The sequence below is a fragment of the Anser cygnoides genome, chromosome 13, assembly GCF_040182565.1.
Source record: "Anser cygnoides isolate HZ-2024a breed goose chromosome 13, Taihu_goose_T2T_genome, whole genome shotgun sequence".
Taxonomy (NCBI): domain Eukaryota; kingdom Metazoa; phylum Chordata; class Aves; order Anseriformes; family Anatidae; genus Anser; species Anser cygnoides.
In genome coordinates, this window is record NC_089885.1 from 13,020,516 (window position 1) to 13,043,876 (window position 23,361).

At 37.5% G+C, this 23,361-nt stretch overlaps 1 protein-coding gene across 6 annotated transcripts in view; it reads right to left on the minus strand.

Moving 5' to 3' along the window:
* KLHL13 (kelch like family member 13) overlaps positions 1 to 23,361 on the minus strand; it is a 78,302-nt gene that overhangs the window by 42,978 nt on the left and 11,963 nt on the right. For 2 of the 6 annotated variants that reach the window (XM_067004819.1, XM_067004820.1), the window contains 2 exons: positions 16,369 to 16,427; positions 8,313 to 8,384 (listed from right to left, as the gene is read on the minus strand). The exons of 1 other annotated variant lie outside the window; for it this stretch is intronic. In XM_067004819.1, the coding sequence (XP_066860920.1) occupies positions 8,313 to 8,384; positions 16,369 to 16,388 (92 nt within the window). In that variant the 5' untranslated portion in view covers positions 16,389 to 16,427. Of the gene's footprint in view, positions 1 to 8,312; positions 8,385 to 16,368; positions 16,428 to 20,293; positions 20,333 to 23,361 lie in introns of all 6 variants that reach the window. 3 more of the 6 variants (XM_067004822.1, XM_067004823.1, XM_013183324.3) reach the window with 2 other exon arrangements.

Sequence of the window (23,361 nt, forward strand, 5' to 3'; positions counted from 1 at the left end):
ATTTCTAACACAGAATAAAAACCCAGATCTTAAACATTAAGTTAAGCAGTTACAATTCTATTTAGGGCATGTATCACGTGTTTAACAAAAAATACTTCAGTTTGCCATCTATCCACTCAGTGTTTTTTCCTACGTGAGGAAAATACTGCAGTAACATTTTAGGACACATTTCAGAGAAAATTATATGCATAAATACACATATACATACTATGCATGCATATATATATGGCATGTATATAATATTCTTTCAGTTTCAAGTATACTCTACATATGCAGAGTCACAGAAATAAATACATTCCTAAGTGTGCATTTCTGGCCATGAAAGTAATTTGTATTTTACTCCACTTAAGGACATCCTGCATTTTCTTGTGTATATTCTCAAAGAGTGTTTTGCTCTAAAACTGAGGCAAAATTTCAGGAAGTCACTTCCAAGAGCCAAGATGCAGTATTAACTTGATGTCAAGCTACAGCTAATACTGCAAAAAACAATCTCAGCTTTGTTTCAGCAAACTACATTTTACATAAAACGCATTAGGAAAAATAAGTTCTTAAAACACTTAGTAGAAGGTAAAACCAAACTGCTTTAATGAAGGTTTGTAACTTTTGATTTAAGCCCATGTACTCTGCTGACAACATACTGCTAAGAAGAAAGAGTTCTGAATTAACACCAATTTATTCAGAGAATTGTGCTCATTTTCCCCGGGTGATTATATTTAATCACCACAGAAATGTGAAGGCACAGTCACAGCCAAACTGACCCTACTGAAAATAATTAGTCCAAAGTAACGGATATTTTTATTAGGTCAATCTCTCAACTACAAAGCATTTATTTCTAAACAAATTCTGCACAGCTGTTATGGTTTGTTGACTGCAAAAATTATTTTTAAGTATACCTAAACAATTTACACATAGGACTGTACAATGCAAATATATTAAACAGTTGTGTAGTTAAAAGGAAGATAGGATAGAGGACCTGTCACTAATAACTTAAGTACGTCCTGCACCACAGACAGCAAGCTGAAAATAACATTAGTAATATGTCTATTAAAAGTATTTTTAAAATATTCTTAAGTGTGTATGCTTTATTCTTTCTTTACATGGAAAACAGTCTTTTAGCATTCCCTAAACCTTACTCTCTTTAACCAGAGCAGTGTGTTTTTCTGGTCCTGCACACCTATGCAAAGCAGTCCCTGGTCAAAAGGGCAGGCATGGGGAGGCAAGAATAAAGCGCATTGAGTCATTATAGAAACACATAATAAGAACAGAGATCAATTTATTTAAATGACAAAAAGATTAACTTTTTCTGAGCAAAGGAAATCTCACTGTATTGTCACCACTGGTGGATCCAGTCTGCTAACCCAAAATCCCCCCAGCTTCCAACCTGGGCATCTGAATTCTTTATCTGAAGGCCAGAGTCCCTCAGGGAAGACTGAGGCAGCAGAAGAATGAAAAGGTTTAGAGAAAGAAGTTGATGCTTCGAGTCCAGGTCATTAGAAATCACTACGTGCAACCTGGGGGCCAACAAACAGTGGGAACATTTGTTCTAGGACAAGACTTAAAGCTACTATACCATATCACAGTTATTTCACTGCTACTTGCTAGTTTACTTTAAATATTATTTCTTTTGTGACTCCCTGAAGAGATTCAGTCAATTTAATTATATGCTTAAGACTAGGTGATGGCAAAAGTTTGATACAAATTTTAATGAAATAGCAACTCGAATTTAAAAGTTCAGCTTGTCTTTGTACAAAGGTGCATGAAAGGCTTACAGAGCAAAGAGTTCAGTTTCTAATTTCACATTAACATTAGTATTTCCCCGTTCAGTATAAAAGAAAATTGTACTGTTTCTCTATGCTAGAAAAGGAGCTTCAAGAATATTCCATCTAAATGCATTGAGGAACAAGTGGAACTAGTACAGAAGCTGGAACAGCTGAATATGCCCGATGAGTCAAATCAGTACTGCACTAAAACCCCATGATTGAAAATCTCTTCTCTCCAACTCCCCTGCCCCCACTTGTTTTCCTTTTTTGGCCTATAAAACGTAGGTGATCAGGAATCAACTCCTCCCATTTGTCAAAGGTAGGTGTAGTCCAAAGACTCCTTCCCAAAAGACAAGGTGGGGGTTCCTCCCTAGTTTATTTGTTCAGGATCCTCCCTTCCTCAGTAACTTATAATCTCAGTCACTCAGTCACTGATAATCTCTAGTCACTAAGTCATAACCTCAGTCACTGATAGTCTCTACACTATCTTTTTCTGAAAAGGGAAACAAAACTGAGAAACCTGGTTTCTACTTGTTTTGATGCTCTTCCATTTAGGATCAGCACGATCTCGGTGGTTATAAAAACACATGAGACTTAAAATGTATAACTCACACACAATTAGATTTTTCCAGGACAAAAGAATGATCACAAAAATCACTGTGTCATGGTAAATTTGCATGTCTGAAATACTGATATTATAAATTTATCATCAAATGTCAAAATTCCTGCTTCATAATTATAGAAAAAGTACAAATTGCTATTTTCCTTAGCATCTATGAGAATATAAATGTAAAGAGATACTTTTCCTAGGCAAAGTTTCAAAAGATTCAAGTTATTTCATTCAAGTTTGTTATGGTAGGCAAATGTACAAACTATGATTTAATTTCCAGAAGCAGATTTAAAATGACAGTTCTAGGATATTCACTTCGCAGACTGGAACAACTTTGCAGTTATAACATCCCTATTTAGTGACAACATAACTATCTAGATAATTTAGGATCAAGATAGGGCATACTGCATAAAAAAAGTGTACACAGCAAAACCTATCTAAGCACCAGCTGTTTTTACAGAGATTCATGGAATGCTAACCTTATTTGCATTTTTAAAGACTATGAAGTAATCAAACCAGTAGTTTAAAGTCTCCTGATTATAAACCTTTATTTCATAACATTTTCAGGAGTATTTTATACCACAGAAGACTTCCACAATGAACTTCAGATGTGCAAAAACATCTAATCCCTAATGAAAATTAAAGCTCAGTGCTTCCAGAAACTGCATGGAGGAGAGTCTAAGGACGCAGCCCAGATGACAGCTAGTAACAGCAACCCTGTGCACCTCTTCCCTTCTGCCTGCTGTTACGGAAGTTGTCAGGGGAAAAAAGCTAACAATTCTGCAAAGAACACGAGACTTCTATGCCCAAGTCACACCTCTTATCTGTGCTGCTCTAGAGAATCACAGCATGCTCAGGAGAGATCATGTTAGAGAAAAATTCAATACATGAGCACGGTATATAGAGGTCCTTGAGGTGAAATGGCATTCCACAGCCATGGTGCACAAAAAGATGGTACAAAAGTCAGCTGTTGCTAAATGACAAATATTTGCATTTCAGCACCTTCTGCAGCTGCAGTCATTTGCATTCTCACAGCTGAAATTCTCTTTTGATGTACACATACACAACACCAAACAACCGCAATAACTTTGAGCTAAGAGTAGCCTTTCTCTGAAATATAAACTTGAAGCAGTTGTAATTCAGGTGTTTGTCTGCCAGAGGGAGCTGAAACAAAGAAAAAATACCTTGTATATCCATACTTCAAAAGTTTTGTGTTAGATTGGTACTACACCAGTTCATTTAACTATTCAGATGAACCAGGTTCTGCTGTAAAAATACCACCACTTGTGTCTGGCACAGAGCAGTCACTGCCTCATCCCACACAGGGCACCCGTGTACCTGCACCACCAAATCCTTGCCAATTATATCCAATACACTCATTCTGTCAATAGGTCCCCCTAGATCTTTGAATGGAAACAATACCTTACTTTAAGATATATTTAACTATTTTTGATCTACACCACAGCTGCTCCAGAGATGGGCTTCTCTTACTAATAGTGAGGACACCACCTAAGATGCTATCTAATGTCTTCATTTAGTAATGCACAGTAACACTGTGGAAAGATGAAGTTTCAAGTTTGATGGAACAAAACACGTACTAAGCTGAAAACAGACTTCCATTCAAATATTTACTGGTCTTTTTTAAAAACACACTTTCCAGTTACTGCTTCTAAAACCTGACATTTGTATACATATAAATCTGCACATAGTTAGAGTTGACATTGCATAAAGCTGTAAGTTACCTTATTGCTAATTTATTCTTGCATAACACTAGTTAACCTGAAAAGCTGAAAACAGGCAGGAATCAATCTCTTCTTGCAAATCAGTGAAGATGTCTAAGCAATTTGTTCATAGGAAAGCAGGATTCTGCAGAACAGCTTAGGAAAGAATTTCACTATATGTAACTGACAACTCCTTTCCATCCTGTACTTTAGTTTAACTATTTTAACTACTTTAAATAACTTCAGAAACATTAGCTATAAAAGCCAGCATGAATCCCACCAGAGTTTTCACATTTTGAGAAAGAACAAAATGTTTATAGTTTTAAAGTTCCCCTAAACTTTAAGGGCTAAACTGATCCAACCTTCCAAAATTTGACCAACAGCTTTAAAATAAGCTTAGTAGCATCCTGTGTATTTCTCACACTTAAAACAGCTTTAGGAAAATCAGTTATGCCACCTTCTGGCATTCTTAAGAACTGCTCTACAAGACGTACTCATTTTTATAAATTCCCATCTCTTGAATAGGAAAAAAAAAAAAAAAAAGAATACCCAGAAAATTCACTGTAGGTAAGATGCAGAATGTGACTTTTTTAAAGCTTTGATTTATTCATACATCACCATTAGCTTGGACCAGCTTGTGCCCAGCCTCAAAATCCCTCACCTGTACCACCTTCCTTTCCAGTCATTCACCCACAATATCTCGTTTGAAGTACGAGTTGTTCTGCTCTTTGTCCCCATCTCAACAGATACAGCAGAGGTACTGGAAAAGGCAGAATGAAAAGGACAACCAAACGTGAAGAGGCTTCTGCGCAAGATACAACTTGTAAACTGGACTTAACAGCGTGGAACACAGTGAGAAGATACAGTAACAGTCTGAAGTGTCAAAAAAGCATGACAAAGGTGAACACAGTAATTATTCACCAACTCTGTAGCACAAAATAGGAAGCTCATATGAAACTAGCAGATGTCTGGTGAAAAAAAATAGAGGAAACGCTTCTTCACACAACACATGCTTCAGCTACCAAGCTATCAGCTTTTCAGTAACCATTTCTTCTCACTCTGCAAAGATTCAAAGAGAAGTAACTGTGAAAAGTAATAGAAAAAAAAACAGAGCTATAGAATATTTACTTCTGATCTGGAAGGTCCCTGAGCATATATTATGTAATTATCATTTTGACCACCCAAGGTCAAATATACACAGCATGAGAAGTAGGAAACATTACTTTCATCACAAACAGCACTGGAAGTCAGACTGCAACAACAGTTAGTTTACCTGAAGGATCTTGCAAGAACCACAGAAATAATACACGTAACACCAAGACTGCAGAATAAATCCTCAAAAGAATCAACATGGATAACTGTGGCCAGGCATAATGTGACTGCAGCCACCTGAACTAAGTATTGCTGCATATATCCTGAAATATTATCTACAAAATTCAGTGCTATGATCCCACATGAAGTGCTAAAATATTTTTCAAAAAGCAAGCACTGATAGCAGTCATGCCTGAATTATTCCTCCCTGCCCATGTATTTACAGACATTTATAACTAATACTAACTAGATGCATTTTTGTAGTTCAGCAAAGCACTTTTTCACTCACTTGGAATTCTAAATTTCAAACCTCACACTGAAAGCAGTGTTGGTGTCTAATAATTCAAAGGCAATTTCAAATGAACTCAGTACTTTTATGACTTAAAATCCCTGAAAGATGAAGCTTTTAAGGCCTTTGAATAGCATATACTGGAAGCACGAAAAGAAGGCTAGATTAATTTTGGAGACACCTGGGAAATCTCTGCTGAGCCAGCCATGCACTACTACAAATCCAAAAGCACAGGATACAGCAGTCCAATTAGGAAGGGAGGAAGACAGGGCAATAAGTCAGATATTTATTCAACAAGGTCAGTACTGAGCTTGAAGTAAAATGCATCTAGTAGCTCAAGATGAATATTTGCTACAAAAGTCTTTGTAAACAGCAAATTACAAACTGTCCACTAAATAATAAGCCTATATGGGGAAACCAAGAGTTACAGCAATTACTGGACCACACATGTTTTACACAAACACTATTATTGAACAGTACCCTTTCTTCAGTGATTCACATCAAATTTCCGCAAATTTGTATTCTGGCTCATATCCTGAATCAAGCAACAACGTGCATAAACATACCTTTTTCTGTTTGATTCCTTAACTGAAGCAGAAACATAAGCAAACTACCAACATCTTGCTACAGAAAAATCATCTGCTGGGAAAAAAGGTACACAATCCAAAGGGCACATATTTCATTCGGAAAAAGTAAAATTAGGTACAATTATTGAGCCTTGCCTTTCAGTTGTCAAACACATAAATTCTTTCTAACAGCAAATTCCAGTAATACGATTCAGTTCGTTCACCCTCCTTCTCCCTCCCTTTGCCCCCAGGTTCTGCACTCTAAATTGTCTTATAACCCAATACTTTAACCGTCCAGAGAACAAGGCCATTCCTGTTCTCAAACAGCACTCCTCATTAATCCCAAACCATGTATAGCAAAGAGATGGCTAGACTAACTTCAGATAAAGCCAGTATGCATCACGTAATTACTCCATGTTGGCCGGTATCTTTGCCACACCCCACTAAAGAGCAGCAATGAAAAGGACATCCACTTTTACAATGACAGACCGGTGATGTCCTGGGAAAGCCTGTGAGCAAAATCCAAGTGAGACTTCTATATATTTTACTACACAGGCCCAGCTTTAATTATCTAAAATCAGAAGTGAACATAATTGTATTGACTGTCTAATCAAAGGGGAAACTGAGCAAGAAAGGAGAAAACCTCACTGAGAAAGCTAAGAGGAACCCAGACAACAGCCAACAATGCTGTGGAGAAAACAGCTTTACAAGCTCCTCTGCCTTTAGTTCTTATGTTCTGCTTTACTCCCACACTGCTTTGACTCACTCAAATCATGTCAATCTACATTTAAGCAACTGCAAACACAACTTCGCTATCCTTGTCCAGATGGGGTACTGGGGAACTTGCTGACTTGTTGATACATGACCTCTGCACTCTTTGAGACAACAGGAGTAGGCAGAGAGCATCTGAAGATTTAACACATCTATTTCATACGAAGTTTCTTTACAGGTCCTTGGCTGATACACCTGCACCTACCTGGTTGCCAGGTATGACTCAATTAGTCTGAGCAGGTAAAGTGGAACAGAGAAGTGAAAGTAAATCTGGAATTTGGAAAAGGGCAGCCACATGCTGAAAACATCTGGAATGCAAAACAATGGAAAACTTTGGAAGACAGAAAGAGACTTGCAAGATGCTAGAAGTATCGTGAAGTGTCATTTCAGTAGTGTCATGTAAGTCAGGTATAAAAATATGCACAATGTTGTAATGAGGCAGAACTGTAGTGGCTATAGCTGAAAGTTTTCTGTGACAGATGTACTTCTGCACTTCAACAGTGCAACAGTTTCAGCTGTTAATACTTGTTACCTGCTGAAATTATACTGATATCTGGATTTCAGATTTCAGTGTGTCTATTTATGGAACTGATAGTCACCAAGCTATAGAAGAATACTGTCTGGAAAACTGAGTTGTTTCCCTCAACAGCCTTCATTGATCCTGAAGTATGCACTTCCAATGTAGTTGCTCCTTTATTATGAACTGTATTTCAAAATGGAAGACATTAAAATAAGCTTGCTGGAATTTCTTCCAGGAGAAGATAAGCATCTCAAATCCTTACCTTAAATCTTTTTTCTTTCTAAATAAGAGCAAGCGTGAAAAGAATAAATTGCAAGTGTAATGAAAAAAGACAGAATGGCTGAAGTCAGTACATTTTAGTACAGAAATCTCTTTTCAGTCATATCAGAAATGTTTTTAGCATACTCTGACATTTTTCACAAATAAGTTATTCCCTACTTGTTCTAAAACTGGTCTTTAAAAATCTAAAAGCTGATGCAATGGCAGCTGGATCAACTATATCTGAAAAATCCATGGCAGTCGTGAATTAGAGAACTGTAGAAAGTAAGACCTTTTTCCCTATGTTGTTTAAAAATCATGTAGTCCATTATTAGACTAACAAACTAGTTTACAAATCACTAAGTCGTTTTGCTTCAAAAGTCACTTGATAACTAGCTCTTGCAGACTTCCTCAATTTTTCAGGTAGGGAAAAAGTTCTCAGGCTGCCACTCTGGAAAAAAAACAATGCTGATGTCTCTCCAGGAGCTTAGCCACTTGCCACATACCTGTCATGAAGCACTGCTGACACCTCGCCTCTGAGCACAGAATGATCCATGCCGCTGAGGTTAGTAACTGCCCTGTTGACCAAAGGAGATAAAATGCAACATGTAATCTTAGATGAGAGCAGACATCCTAAAGCGTGCCTATTACGGTAGAAGAAATGAAGTTTGCAGCCAATACTGCCCACGTTCTGTGGAGTCCATCTATTGTTTTGATGAGAAAACAAGCCTTTTTCTTTGAAGAAAAATAAATTGCAGAAAACCACAAAGCAGACAAGACGTGCTGAACTTTATTGAGGCACAACAGCATCTGTGTGCAGTCCCCCACAATACTCTTTTGAAAGAATATTTTTGAAGAAATGTGTAAAGACCATCAAGACCAACAACAGAAGGAAAAACCTTAATAGCTTCAGATTCTTCAGTTAAACCCTAAAGGACAAAAGCTGTGACAACACAAAAAGGTCCACAGACCTATCGCATACAGATTATTTCTGTATGAATATACTGCTCAACTGTGATGCCTGCATTTCTACTACTCCCTTAACTACCATAAACTTTGGTTAGTCCTCTTCTGCTTGCAAAGACAGGATATAACCCAGGATGCTAATTTCTGATCTGTCTTCTATTCATTGGTACCTTGTGAACACAAGAACATTTAGCAGGTAATACAGCATTCAGTTTTAACACAAGGACCAAAGCTTCACTGCACCAAAATTTTGCTGCTTCTTAACTTTTAAAGTATGAACAGGAATGTTATCAGACTTGGGCCTAATTTTGAGTCTCAAGAAGGGAAGGCTCAGGGGGATCTAATCCCAGACTTCCTTAAAGATATTTAAGGGAGAAGGAAGAACTTGTCAAGGACGCACAGTGACAGCACAACAGGCAATGTGCACAAGATAAAAAAATTGTTCACGCTAAGAGCAAGTAAACTTTGGAATAGGTTTACTAGAGAAACTGCAAACTCCCTCACTGAAAATATTTAAGACTTGGCTCCATGGGGCCCTGGAGAACAATCTGAGTCCCTGCTTTCTGGAGAAAGTTGGATCAGATGATCTCCTGAGGTTCTATCCAAGGTAGACCTTTCAATAATCCTATAATCTCTAATTTGAAGCACAGAGTAAATGCAATAACAGAATGGAATTGTTCACTTATTTGCTGATCTTTGTTCAACTGGGGCTGGGGATCCTCGGTGTGACCTAATCACAGGCTTCCAATACCTAAAATATAGTCATAAAAAAGATTGCTCCTTTCACAAGCATGCAATTATTTTTCCTCCTTTTTTATTTCAATAAAATACTTCTTGAAAAGATGTTAAGGACTGAATAAATTACTTCCCAATGAAGACCAACATTGCCACTTTTGCCACCACGAAGCATTCCAGAAAATGAAAATATTCTGTATAAAAATCACTGAATTTTATTAGTAGTTCTCTTTGCCAAAAAAGCATCAAGAATGAAAATGAAATTCAAAGTTGAACTCGATCCTCAGACATGTTAATGTTATAAATCCATGAGTGAATGTGACAATACTTATTAAAATAATCTTTCTTCTCTACTTATATATGACTTTGAGTCTTTGGATAGTCTACATTAATCCTTTTCATCATGCCTGAAGTACTAGGCAAGGAACCAAAGGTATAAGAAACATGAAGGGTCTTGTTTCTCTAAAGAACTTATGCATACTACGAAAAGCCTCAAATGCAGTTACTGCTGTAAATGACATCAGTTTACACTACCAAATCAGAATAAACTGAACAAGCCATCTTATACTAGTGCATGCTGTCTGTAAAAAGAATTGCTGTCAAATATACACTATTTTTTTCAGAAGTATTTGTACAATATTTTCAAGATTCTCCCTCATTACTTACACAGGTAAAATTCATCTTTCACAAAAATATTTCTAGTTCCAGGCAAACTCCAGTTTTCTTAAGCCTTTGAAACTCTACTGAAATGTCTTCCTGCCTTGTCCCTTCAGCCGTGTTATTTATTACAGTGCATCCATCCAATACACCTACCTCTATCACCACATTAAGCATGAAAAGCTGCTTTTTAATGCCCTTAAGGGCTCAGCCTTGCTGTATTTGCAACATTTGTTCCCCTTAATTAGATCAACCTTTAGCAAACTGTGCATGAAGCACCTCTGTTTACTTTCATGTGATCCCTTATACACAAAGGCGCCTTAAAATAAAGCAGCGATAATTCCTCCAAAATAGCCACAACAGTAATGCATAATAGCACTTGACATTGGTCAGAGTGATGATATATTACAACTATTTGACTCACTTGATTTTCTACAGATCTCCACCTGCATGCGATCTTATTTTGTATTCGAGTTATAAGAACTTCCCATGAAAGATGTTCTGATTTACATTCGTATACTAGTAATGCTGGTCGGATGAATATGCAAACAATTATTACCTAAAGATTGTTTCTGCAAATTTGATATTGAACTGTACTTTCCACAGCATTTTCAAAAACTTTAAAAAATTAAATAAAAGCACAGAATCATTAAATTCAAATGAATAAAAGATCTGTACTCGTCACAGAGTAAGTCATTCACCTGGCTAAATTTAAAAAATGAGAAATATGCTTCAAAAAAAGTTTGTAAGTTTCTTCAGTCTTTTTAAATATGACAGTAGGTAAGCTGATTGCCGAGCACTCTGCTAGCACAGTAACAGCACCGACCCAGGCCTTTCTGAGGCTGTTCTGATACAGCTACATATTCCCAGCTGCAACATCTGTTGATTCAGGGATGCTGATGAGCAAGCACTAAGCAGGGCACAAGATATACCTTCAAAAAACATTCCCCATGGATTTCGCTTTAATTGCAATGATGCTACAACAGTGTTTGTCACTACGTTTTTTAAAAGATCAACGTATTCTTTCCAAAGCTATTAAATTTTGTCTCCTTGAGACAAAAGCAAAAGCTCATTATTAAAAAAAAATGTGTGAAACTGTCTAAGGCCTACAATATAATGAAGCTTCTGTTATTGAAAAAATAACCCATTTCACATCACACATGGTAGTTCATTAGAATTCAGACATTATCACATTCTGGATCAACTGAGACTTCCTGAAATACCATTTACAAACAGTAATTTCAGGTAAGCTGCATATACTAAGAAGGAAGTGAGACCGTTGAATAGGACAGGATCCACTACACTGAACTCCATATTACAAAGTCATATTTAAAATCAGTGTGAGTAATTCTCGTTTTTATGTAAACCATTCTACTGTAAAACCTGCTTGTATAACAGACAAGCATTATTAAAGCCATGTAAACATTTAGCTTGTAAAAAAAATGCACTCCAACATGCAGGATGCAAGCAAAATGGAAATATTACCAGCATGCATACCATAAAGCTTGAAAATATCTACCTGCATTCCCCTCATCTTAAAATGTGTCCCAAAATTGTCCAGAAGGATGTCTGCACACAAGCTATTTCACTGCATAGCTACAGCAACCTTTAATACGACATTGTAAAGACAGCAAAATAAGCCTCTAGAGCTGTTACATGGGAAAAGAACAACCTTTATAGTCTTAATGCTATCAAACCTATAATCACAAAACCATTCAGCAACTTCAATCTCTGCATAACATTTGCAGGAGCACAATCATGCTTCTGTTCTCCTGAGCTAAAACGGGATTATTTCATTGCCTAAGCAGACCGGCATCTGTGCCCTAACGGATCTTGGCTCTAAAATCAATTCACGTCTGGCAGTTACAGGCTTCATAATTCGAAGTCCAAGAGCAACAAGTCTGACAACAACAAAGTCATCATTAAATTTCAAGACAAACATGGAGTGGCATTTTACAGAAAGATCTATGCAACTAATATTTAAAAACAGACCAGTCAGCTTATACATTCAAGTGACTTGTAGGACAATAGCTGGACATCCAAAAAAAAGCTCAGAGCACACACCTTTACTCAAACTCCAGTTCACTAGAATCATAGAACCAGTTGTGCCAGCCACATGCCATCATCAGACATCCCCCTTCTCTTCATACATTTATTTCAGGTGAACTCTAGAAATAATCGGCTACTCTTTCCACACTAATGATTTTGAAGACAACACTTCCTCAGACTTATACCCCCGCATTTAAACTAACGCCTCAGGCCTGTCTGCTACAGCAGTGCAGCTGATGGCCTCATCAAGAGAAAAGACCAAGAGCTCTTCCCCAATACTTCACATCCAGTAGCCACCACAGGAATGTCTCTCCAGACTGTAGTGGAAGTCTGGAGACTGTGTCTTTCAACATCCACCATTTCAGGCTGTATTTCAGGTTTTGGAAAGGAAGCTGTGAAGAACCAGGCTGGTGACTGCCTAGTCCATATTCACCTAACAAGCCTCAAAGCAGGCAAAAGGGCTTCCTCATGCCCTCTTCCCTCCCATTCTTCAATGCCCTTATTTTACTGCCAAAATCAGCTTTTACCTGAAGATTTCCAAGGGTGAAAAAGCCGCCTGGTAACACGGCATCACACCTTTCATGTAAATGGGGCAGGGGCCTGAAACTCACCTGTTTCTAGAAGTGGCTGCATGTGACACCAGATCAGGGCACTGTGCAAGGACAGTCTCACCACACTGCACTGAAACTGAAGTAGCAGAAAGCAGTATTTTTGCAAGTGAGGTGTATGTCAAAGCATTGCTTTAAATAAAGTATTATTTTGAATTATAAGTCAGCTGAACAACTGTTTCACACCTGAATGTGCATAATGAACCAAATTTGATCTCACATTTATAGCAACATGACTCAAAATATTATCAAGCTGGCCCCAAAATACAAAATTGATTTAAAAGCATTCTCAAAATGTTTAAGCCCCTACAGAGTTACCATATTTTATGTGTTCTGTAGAGGACTTGTATCTCACCTTTCTCCAGTACAAGTCATCTATGATCATGACTTCAGCATATTAAAGCTCATCATCAACATCTACACTTAATAAATCCATGTTGGTGAAGATTCCCCCGACAAAAGTTTGATTAGATGAGCATTGCATTTAAAAAAAAGCACAGAGAAGTAACCCAGCAAATATTATACAAGTAGAAGAATAACCTGTATTATGACCCGTAAGACAACAGAACTAACAACTCTCTCTCACTAGCAGTGAAAAAAAAAATCACAGTAACAAACCATCTGCTGACTGTCAGTTATTTTGAGAACATAAAGGTTTGCGTGGTTACTAAGATCAGGGAAGGCCAATGGAACATACTAGTCCATTCACCAGGAAACTGAATAGCTTAGATACAGCATGTCCCTTCAGCACCCAGCTTGTCACATACACCCGTAATCTACTGATTACCAAGGGCACAGCTCAAGTACCTATTACTATTGTACAAATTAGACTTACTCTGACACAGACAGATGTCAAAAAGAACAAGGCACCCTCATTCAGCCTGTCAGGCTCAAGGAGTAAAATCAACACAGGAAAGGAGTAGACATCTCTGTATTTTGCTCAAAGATACTTTCTACAATTTCAGTATTATCCAATATACTTGTGAATTAGTATTTTTGAAGTTTATGAATGTAGAAGTCAATACTGCAAAATGAAAAATCTTATCATACATTCTCGATTGTCAAAGACATTTTAACTCAAGTTGCAGTATGAGCTTTAAGCCCTTTAAAGCTTGCTGCTTGAGCATTCAAAGGTAAAACATTTTTCCACTGTTAACCAAAAATCTTGCACACTGAAAACTGCAGAGTAATATTCACAACAACAATAAAAAGTAAGTAACAATTTGCATTATACATCCCACAAACTTTATAAAACTTAGTATCAATCACAGAAAGAGATACTGCTGCACAGAGGTTAAAGCCAAGGTTATGATCATGCAGAACTGGGAAAAGAACCCAGTTCCTGCACCTCCACCCTGCAACAAGGATTAAACACTATTCAATTCACAAGTTATCCCATTACATCTTAACAAATTCACCCTTAAAATAATCCCATAAGAATTAATGAAACTAGCCAGTTATTTATTACCTGTTATTGCAGCTACTAATGCTGACACAGAGGAGTCTTAATGTAGGCAAATCCAGAAACACTATTCACGGTGGGTGTCATTGGCTGTAAGCCTTATCCGCTGTCTTAAATATCAGAGCACAACCTGACCCAACCATATGCTGAAGACAGTGAAAAGCTGACTGCTATGCAGCTAAAAGGTCCTTAACTGCAACCATCTGTACAAATTAAATGCTAGCCCCACAAGATAACTGCCGTGTGTTTTTCCACAGAGTCTTTTCTGAAAAATACCACACTGAAATCGTCAATATCTGTTAAAAAAAAATAAATTTGATATTTCATCAGTAACTATGGCATCGCCAAGAAAACATTCATTTAAGGTATGAAGACTGATATTTGGAACATTTACACCGCAGCTATATTTCTTGTTGGAAGCGTGAGCAATTAAGTTCCAATTTTACTAGCATGATAATAATTAAAATAACTCATAATGAATTATTATTCATTATTAAATTACTACTATTAAAAATATAATGAATTTCTCAACTGCAGATTTTCAAAGCTCTATACAGTGATAGCCAGTTGGAGAGCAAATAAAATTGTTCCTGTCTAAAACACTTCAAATAAACTTAGTCTGCCTGTGCAGACCTGACAGCCACACAACTCCTACCTCCCTCATTTACCTTTAAACCTGCTAGAAAGCTGCATCAAGTGTTCAAAGAACTTATTTTTTAAAAGGGTAAAGACTTATAGTTAGGGAAAATCTCTTTTGTCCTAAGGAAGAAACCTAGAAAGTTGAAACAAGAGAGTATGTACCAAATGGAGTCTTTAGTTGCATCCCTTCGTTCTCATTACCAACAGCAGGAGTACCTGTTGTCAGGTTTGAAGAATTTAAACATAGACAATCTTAAGAACAGTATCATCCACTGAATGATCATGCAAGCCTAATGAAGCAACAGACCGCTGAGCAATTGCTACCTGATTTACCAGGTCATAGGGTGGACTGCCAAAACATCACCGAAGCAGAACAGAGCAGTTCAAAGAGCTGCAGTAAGAAGCTCTGCCCGTGATATCTGACCAAGGGGCTCTGCTTGAGCCCTGACCAGAATGCGAAAACAATGAGCACGTGCACCATGGCTGATGAATCGGGTAATCCACTACACTGACTACCTGCAAAAGGCATCACAGTAACAGTTTTATTAAAGTATTTATTACTGTTAAAAGTAATTTTATCAAATAACATTCCATATTATCGCTACTCTCAGCCAACAGTGGCAACGTCTTTGTGGACTTTGGCCAAAAGAGCAGTCTAAAGGTCACAAGGTAAAACAAATCAGCGCTGTCTCTCCTCGATAAGCCAGGTGGATCAGCACAAGGATTTCTCCTGCTGCTTCATGAAGAATCCAGCATCTTGCCAGGACACTGTTAAGCAAGAAATACTCCAGCATCCTTCCTGAACTGGCAAGTGCAGAAGTGCTGGAAGAAGGCAAGGTAAAGATGACTAGAAGCCATGGTTATCCTGAAGCAGAATTTCCTCTTGACTGAAAACATGACAGAATACTACCCACTATTTGCATAAGATGAATCTCACATCCCAGAATGAGGAAATAAAGCATCAATTCCCCCCCACACTTTTTTTTTTTGGTAGTTACTAAACTACAAATCACAAAACTGTATCTATGAAAATCCAAATTAGACAAAGACAATAGTATTAATAGCCCCTCTGTAAGCATTATAGAACTTGAATAAGTACCTAGTTAACCCTACTTGAAAGTTACCCACAGACCAAACATCACAGGTTCTTACTGATGTCTAGAATGTATTCAGTGGTCAACAGTAAAAGTCTTTAGCAGACTTTCTGTAGAAAAGTTGGGCATTGTGGTTAATCGCTTGAAACTATACATATTCTACTGCTCAGTCCTCCAGCACTTTATTTCAACATTCAGCTTGGTCTGTGCTTTCCATCAAGGGATCTGTATACATGGCTTTTCAGAACCAAAAGAAAAAAATTAAGCAAATGACAGTTATTCTATATTAGGGGGAAAAAAAAAATATTCCCACATAATCATTTTGGACTTCTTAGGAAACACAGTTACTCACAAAGAGTCTCTCCACATCATCTCTGATAAGCGGAAATATCTTCTCTGTTCTTCATGCACCTGTAGTCAAACAGAAAAGAATTGACGCAGAGTCACAGACAGACATCCATAAATAGCATTGTGTCACTCAGATCCCACAGATTTTCATAAAACAAATCAATATTTGTTCTAAACATTTAAAATACGACTTTTTCCCCTTTTTTACTAACTTTCTACAGTAGAATTACAGAGAAAAAGGAACATAAAGGAAAGAAAACTGCTTCTTGTTTCCATGTATAACACTGCTTTTCGCATTAGAAACAAGAATGAATTATGAAAACTAATCAAGTGAACTGAGAGAGCACATGACCTAGATTTTTCAAATAATCTCTTGGTTTAACCCAGTTGTTCCTGAGCCTGCCTATCCTATGAACAATTTACTAAAATGGAAGCTGTGACTCATTAAAGCCACCTTTTATTTTAAGAGGGAGAGAAACAGCTCAAATTATTTATGTGCAAGACAATCACATTAATTTGCACAGAGCAGGCCAAAATTTTAATGAGTTCCACTTTTAAGATCTAATATAGTTGATCAAAAAGTGACAGTCTTGTTAGATTATTTTTTTTAATGTCTCAAGGGTATGATATCTTACAGCTATTAATCAGAATGAAAGACTACAGCCTATCTTCCAGTTTGAAACCACACTTCTACTTGAAGATAGAGTGGCAAAGCTGTAATATTTAAATTTTCTGACATTGTTTAGCAGCAAGCACTGAAAAATATAACTATGCAACACCCCTGAGAAGAGCCACATTTTTGGTCTTCTGAATATTTTGCATTGTTAAGCATAAGTGAAGATTAAGAAAAGTAGTAGCAGAGGAAATTATGGATTTCTTTAGATTTACTGTTCCTTCACGGCCCCAAGCAGAAATTCCTGTGCCGGAATTAATATTTTTAACACAAATGTCAATGAGTATTGTTAGATACTGTCACAAAACTGTAAACCTATATCAAGATTTGAAACAACAGATCAGTTTAGGTATAATGAAAAACAAACTTCTGCAAATCATCCTCTCCCACGCAAGTGTCCTGTACCATTATAAATAACATTTTGACTTCAGTGAGAAAAATCACATGCGATGCTAATTTCGGATTTAGTCAAAAATTTGATTTTGTTAAAGCAGACTAGATATTTAGTGGAAGGAATCCACACATAGTATTTGTAGGCATAAACTACAAATTCAGTGTGTGCTCTGCAACACTTTAAATGTACTATAACAGCATCAAAGTGAATTATTTAATGGTATCTAACTCACTGCTCCCTCCCACTGCTGCTATAGCAGCTGGTAGAATAATGTGGTTCTTAACCTCTGCTGTTACTGCACTTTAGGACATCCACTTGCTTCAAATAAACCCCAGGCTTTCCTCCATTAAAGAAGTCTGCTGAGTAAACAGGATACATTTTATCTATCCTTCATCATAAAACACATTCAAAAAGTACCACGTACATCTGAATTGCTTTCCTACAAATGTACACAAAAATAGTTATTTGTAAAGTCCAGTAGGATCTGGAGAATGGTTAACACAATTTGAAGGGATAATGCAGTCTTGTTCATTGTTTTATGATCCTGTGCACAAAGCATAGGTTTCTCTGATGAGACACATACATTACATAACTGTGTGAAGTTATCAAAAGAATGGTGTTCCTTGTCTTCAGAAAGCTCTACGGTTAGGACCAAATTAACTCCAAGAAATAAAGGAAGTTGGCTTCATCTTGGGCAGGTAAACACTACAGATGGTTTAGTCATCTCTCCAAATACCTCCTTGGCGAGGCCAAAACAATGTTGTTTTGACGTGGTCTTTAATCGGATTGCTTATCTGTATATCAACTACAATGATCACTCCAGGTTGATCGAGAATTAGGAAAATCTGACCTTTCAAATATTAATTACAAATATATATTTTTTCATTCTTCCAACTTACTTATTTCCCTAAACAGGTTACTCTAAGTCAACTAAGTTGCAAGTTTGTTGAAGTTGTTTTTAGATAAATAAATGTGCTATTAGTGCACAGTAAATTTGCACTGTACCCAACAAAACTAGATCTGAATTCCGAAAATATCAGTTTCACCTTCTTCCAGAGGAATTTTAACAGTACAGACTGGCCAAACTATTCACATAGTCAGTAGTACTTCTATTAACTTTAAGCTTGTCACCTAGTTAAATAAAAAGCCATCCGTGTGACTTCAAAAATGAAATTCCTTATATATGTACATTTCCTCCCCACACCTAGAAATTTCTTTGGAGCAAGATTTTAAATAGCTTGTATGTTATCCACTCAAAGAATGCTGAGCCAGTTACATTGTAAGGTGAAAGCTGATTTTTTTATCTTTGAATTTGCAGCCTTTTTTAAAACCACTGCTGAGAGGAAAAAAAACTACATCCCTTCATCTGTGTCTGTCTTGCAATAGAAAATGTTACATGTATTGTCTTCCTGTACATAGGAAGAAACTAAAGATTTTAAAAGAGAATAGTACAGGATGGGTAAGTTAACGCACACAAGTTCTCAAACTGAGAACTGAAATTTTACTCCATTCAAGTAAAAACTCAGAAAGCGCAGACAGAATATTTGCCACATCTCATTACCACAGAAATTCAAATAGTTCAAAATACGTTAATTTTTTTAAAAGATTTTATTTAGCTTTCAACTTCAATGACAGAGCTATCACCTTTCACATCCTCACCATTGATTCTCCATGCCCAACACATGAGAGAAATTCACACCTCTGCTTACAACCTTACAGCTACTCACTATGTCCACAGAAAGAAAAAATGGGATCACCAGCTCCCCTCCTCCTGCTCCCAACAGAAGCTGAGCACTGAATTTCTCCCTGCCATACAAGTTCCTCGGTTCTCTTTGGTTTGTGTTGTTTGCCATTGCCGCTGCTCATTTTGCTGCTGCTGTATAATTTTTAAATAAGTGTTCCTTCCAGAGCCAATCAAGAACCGTGAATTTTGCCATAATTTTTTCAGATACGCAAAAGCAAGTACATGTATTTATGAATAATGATTCATTTCCTACATAAACCACTACATTTCTTTTAACGACCTTCAGTATGAATTTAGGAATACAATTTGAAAGTAGTGTGGTTAAGACCCATGTAAAATTGATTAGCATTTCACAGACAAGTTAAACTACTTCTAATACCGACTGCATAATATAAATAAAAAGACTCCATATGCTGGTCATATGCCAGTGCACAGAACTCATATGGCACCCTGTGAAGTTTATTTTTTATGTATATATTTCATTATCTGTTAGAAGGCTTTAGTATTTTCAAGGTTCGTAGATGACAGGGCTTCTGTAGGTTACTTATCTAAAGAACTGATTACTGATACAACAGCAAATTAGTGACACAGGACCCATCAAGGAGTGCACAACAAAGGGCACAGTCTAAGAAGCCACTGAATGAACAAACCCATGCATTCCTAGTGGATAAACGCATGAGCATATACAGCATGGAGTGTCAATAGACTCGTCAGGTCAGAGGACAGACTTTAGCAAACTTGTCATTTTTATAGAAGGTGTTTGCAAATGATGCTCAGAAATTACAAATCAAGAAGATGCTGTGATTTAGCCTGAGCTAGAGTAATTGCAGGCCATACAAGCTTCCTCTAGCACAGTAGAGAATGAAAATTAAACCCATAACAAAACAGAACTGCTGAAAAACACAAGACAATTAAACAAATGTGGAGCAAGTGGCTAAACTCTAGCCTGGGAACATTAATTAAGGATGCAGTTCCACATCACACTTAGTCTGACCTAGCTAGTAGTCACCTAACTTGTGCCCAATTTAACAAGCCAACTAGCTGCACAATTCAACAGAAAACCACTGTCCATTATAAATAACTGTTTTCTATGAGATGAGCAAGATAATCCCACTCACCTGGTGCCAGTTGCACCTTCCCAGGCAAGCACTCAGCAGCTGTATCAGAAGCAGATGAAGAAAGCAGTATTGTCACTTTTGGCAGCAGCTGATTCAATTTGACATTGAACTATATACCCTTACACATAAAATGGTTTTAATCTTTGTATAAGAGATAATATGTAAGAGACTCTCATTCTAAATATAGAGAGATCTATGTCTATAAAGGCATTTTTATCTTAAGGTAAGTTAAGGTAAGATGTAGAATAGTTTCATGCAGGAAGTTTTCAAGATAAAACTTTTTTTTTTTTTTTTTAAAACAACAGGTACCAGAGTTCCATCACCTGGAAGTGGCATTAACATTATAAAATATCCCCTGATAATCAATAATTGACAAGTAGAATCATCACTATTTTCCATCTACAAACTGGAATTATACATGTAAATATTTTCAAAGAAAAAATTAAGTCCATACACAAAAGAAACCACTATTCTTACCCTACAGAACATACAACAGAAGTTACCAATTTATTGCAGCCAATCAAGTACTGCATTTTGAAAAAAAACAGTGTCAGAAAGGAAGCAATTATTTGTCAGCTGCTGAAATACAACACTAGGTAACAGAACAGGTATTATACTAACAGAAATTTACTAATTGCACTCAGTGAAAAAGTTTTACCCACCAAAAGTAATGCTATCATGCTAGTTAACTTCAATTACATAATGCCCTTTGTCAGCATACCTTAAAAATGTTTTTAAGAATTATTATTCAACATATTTCAACACTATATAACAAAAATCAAGCTTCAGCAAGCTTACACAAGCTTAGAAGTCTTCAGTGCTATTTATACATAAAAAAACAAGCTTCATTAGTATAGCTGTTCACTCATGTAACAAGAAAAAATAGTTCTCTGAAGAATACAGAATCACTAATACACTGCTTATAAATTGCATTCAAGTAAAACATCTGCAGTTTAAAATAGCACCAAAGAGGCAGCAGGAAAGTACTATGGCATATTGGAAGCTACATCAGGAGCATATCAGGAGCTTCAGCAATTAGAGTAATCCAACACCAGGGAATCAACTTCTCTCCTGTTAGGGTGAGCTGTACAAGACAGCTCCGTATGCAGCAATCCCCAACCAGGACCAGAGGAAAAGGGGACAAGGAAGAGGCTGCAGATGACGCACAGCAGTGACAAGGAGTTGTGCCAGCACACGGAGGGGGCAAGGAGACAGCTGGCACCAGTGTCCAAAACCACAGGAAAGCACTGGTGAGACATGCCAGCTCCATGCCAGAGCTGACAGGTTGATACCTCCCCTGGGCTCACAGGGACTTTGTCAATTCAGCAGCAGTGCTGCTCTCTCCTGCCCTTGGCCCAAACACCCGCACCATCTCTTCACCCACAGCAGCAGCTCCGAGCATCAGTTGGCATTACACACAGTGCCTGGACGCTCAGGCAATGACACCTGCCTAAAACGCTGCTCTCCTCCTACTGCTATCACTACAGCCACAACCGGGAGCAGGTCCCTACTGCTGACAACGTCCACATCCATGTTTGTGGATGTCCAGACTACACAAAAAGCATCTTCCAGGCCACCCCTCTGGTAGAGGCAGTGTGGGCTACTGCCCCCATGATTACAATCACTGTTAAAAACCTACCTCTAGTTCCCTCTCAAAAGGCCTGAAAGCATGGAGTTAGTGACTCTTAGCCTACCAGGACTGTTTCCGTTTGTCAGGAGCTCCATTCTGGAGAGCGTATGCCACAGACTTCCAGTTACCAATTAAATCCTGTTCTGGAAGGGTAAATCAAAGGCTAGTTTCACAACAGACTGAAACCAAGTGATTATAACAGGAGTTGAAATCCTGGGAAGCTTCCTAGTAAAATAATGCACACTTCAGTGGTCTGAAATCTTCTAGTCCTCAAGAAAATTATTTTCAAGTAGCCAGTATAAATTAGCTGACAGTAAAAACAAAAAAGCTCAGAACATTAAAACTTTCTTTCCCCTTTTCTGCTGTAAAACATTTCGGTACTCCTCTGTTACATTATACACAAGAGTATCAGAGCCACCTGCTTCACCGAGAAATTAAGTCCTTGGTATTTCGTTAAGCTAGCACTCAAGTACCCGTGTGATGAGCCACCTTGGAATCACTCTCCACTAAACTGAGCCTTCCCACCTGTTGTTACTTTACTCAGCCACATCCTTTACCTGCAGGCTTCACCTAAACCACATCCTTGAAAAAATTATCTACATATGCAAATAAAGGCCTGGGAAAAACACTTTTGGCCATGTTAGTCAGCATGATTTCAAACAGCAATCACCATCAGGAAGCTTATTAATTCTGGAGTGCTGTTAATGGGCAAAGCTGGAAGCTAAGAGAACACCAGGCTGCAGATCAACTTAAAGACATTACTTTTCCTTTGCTTTTAACAGCTGTTTTGAGCATACCTCAGAAAGACAACACAGCCATTGAACTGATACAATTCAGGAAACACTAGGTCATAAGGCTATCTAGAACACAATATAGCACACCCACCACACGCTGGCTTGTCATAAGCCAAACAAATGACATGAGAATTGAATAAGATGCGCTTCACATAACAGTAATTTAGCTTAGCAGCAGAGATATTTTTCTAACACTACAGAATTAATGTCAGAGATGAGGTTTGGCTTTCTAATGGTACTTGTCTTAGAAACAGACTTTAAGAATCTCCCAAACACAAGGACCGTGAACACTAGTGCAACGGTCAAGATTTTGACACCAATAAACACCTCAAAAGAAGAGCCAGAGGACAAACCACACCATTTCTACGTAACTGATTGCAGGGGGGTGGAGGGAAGAACAACACAACCAAGACTATTTGAGATATCCTAGGTAAGAGGATCATTTCCATCCTTAAAATTCCTCTTAACTACATGCAGGATTATTCTGATATTACATAAATTTGTTCACAACTCCACAGGTAACAATGAGGTTCTGATCACAGAAAACATAAGTGAACTTTGTTGTGCACATGGTTACCTTTCAGACAGTGAGGCTTGCTAAATAGAACAGTTAAAAATAAGTGAACGTTTTATCTCAGAGCAGC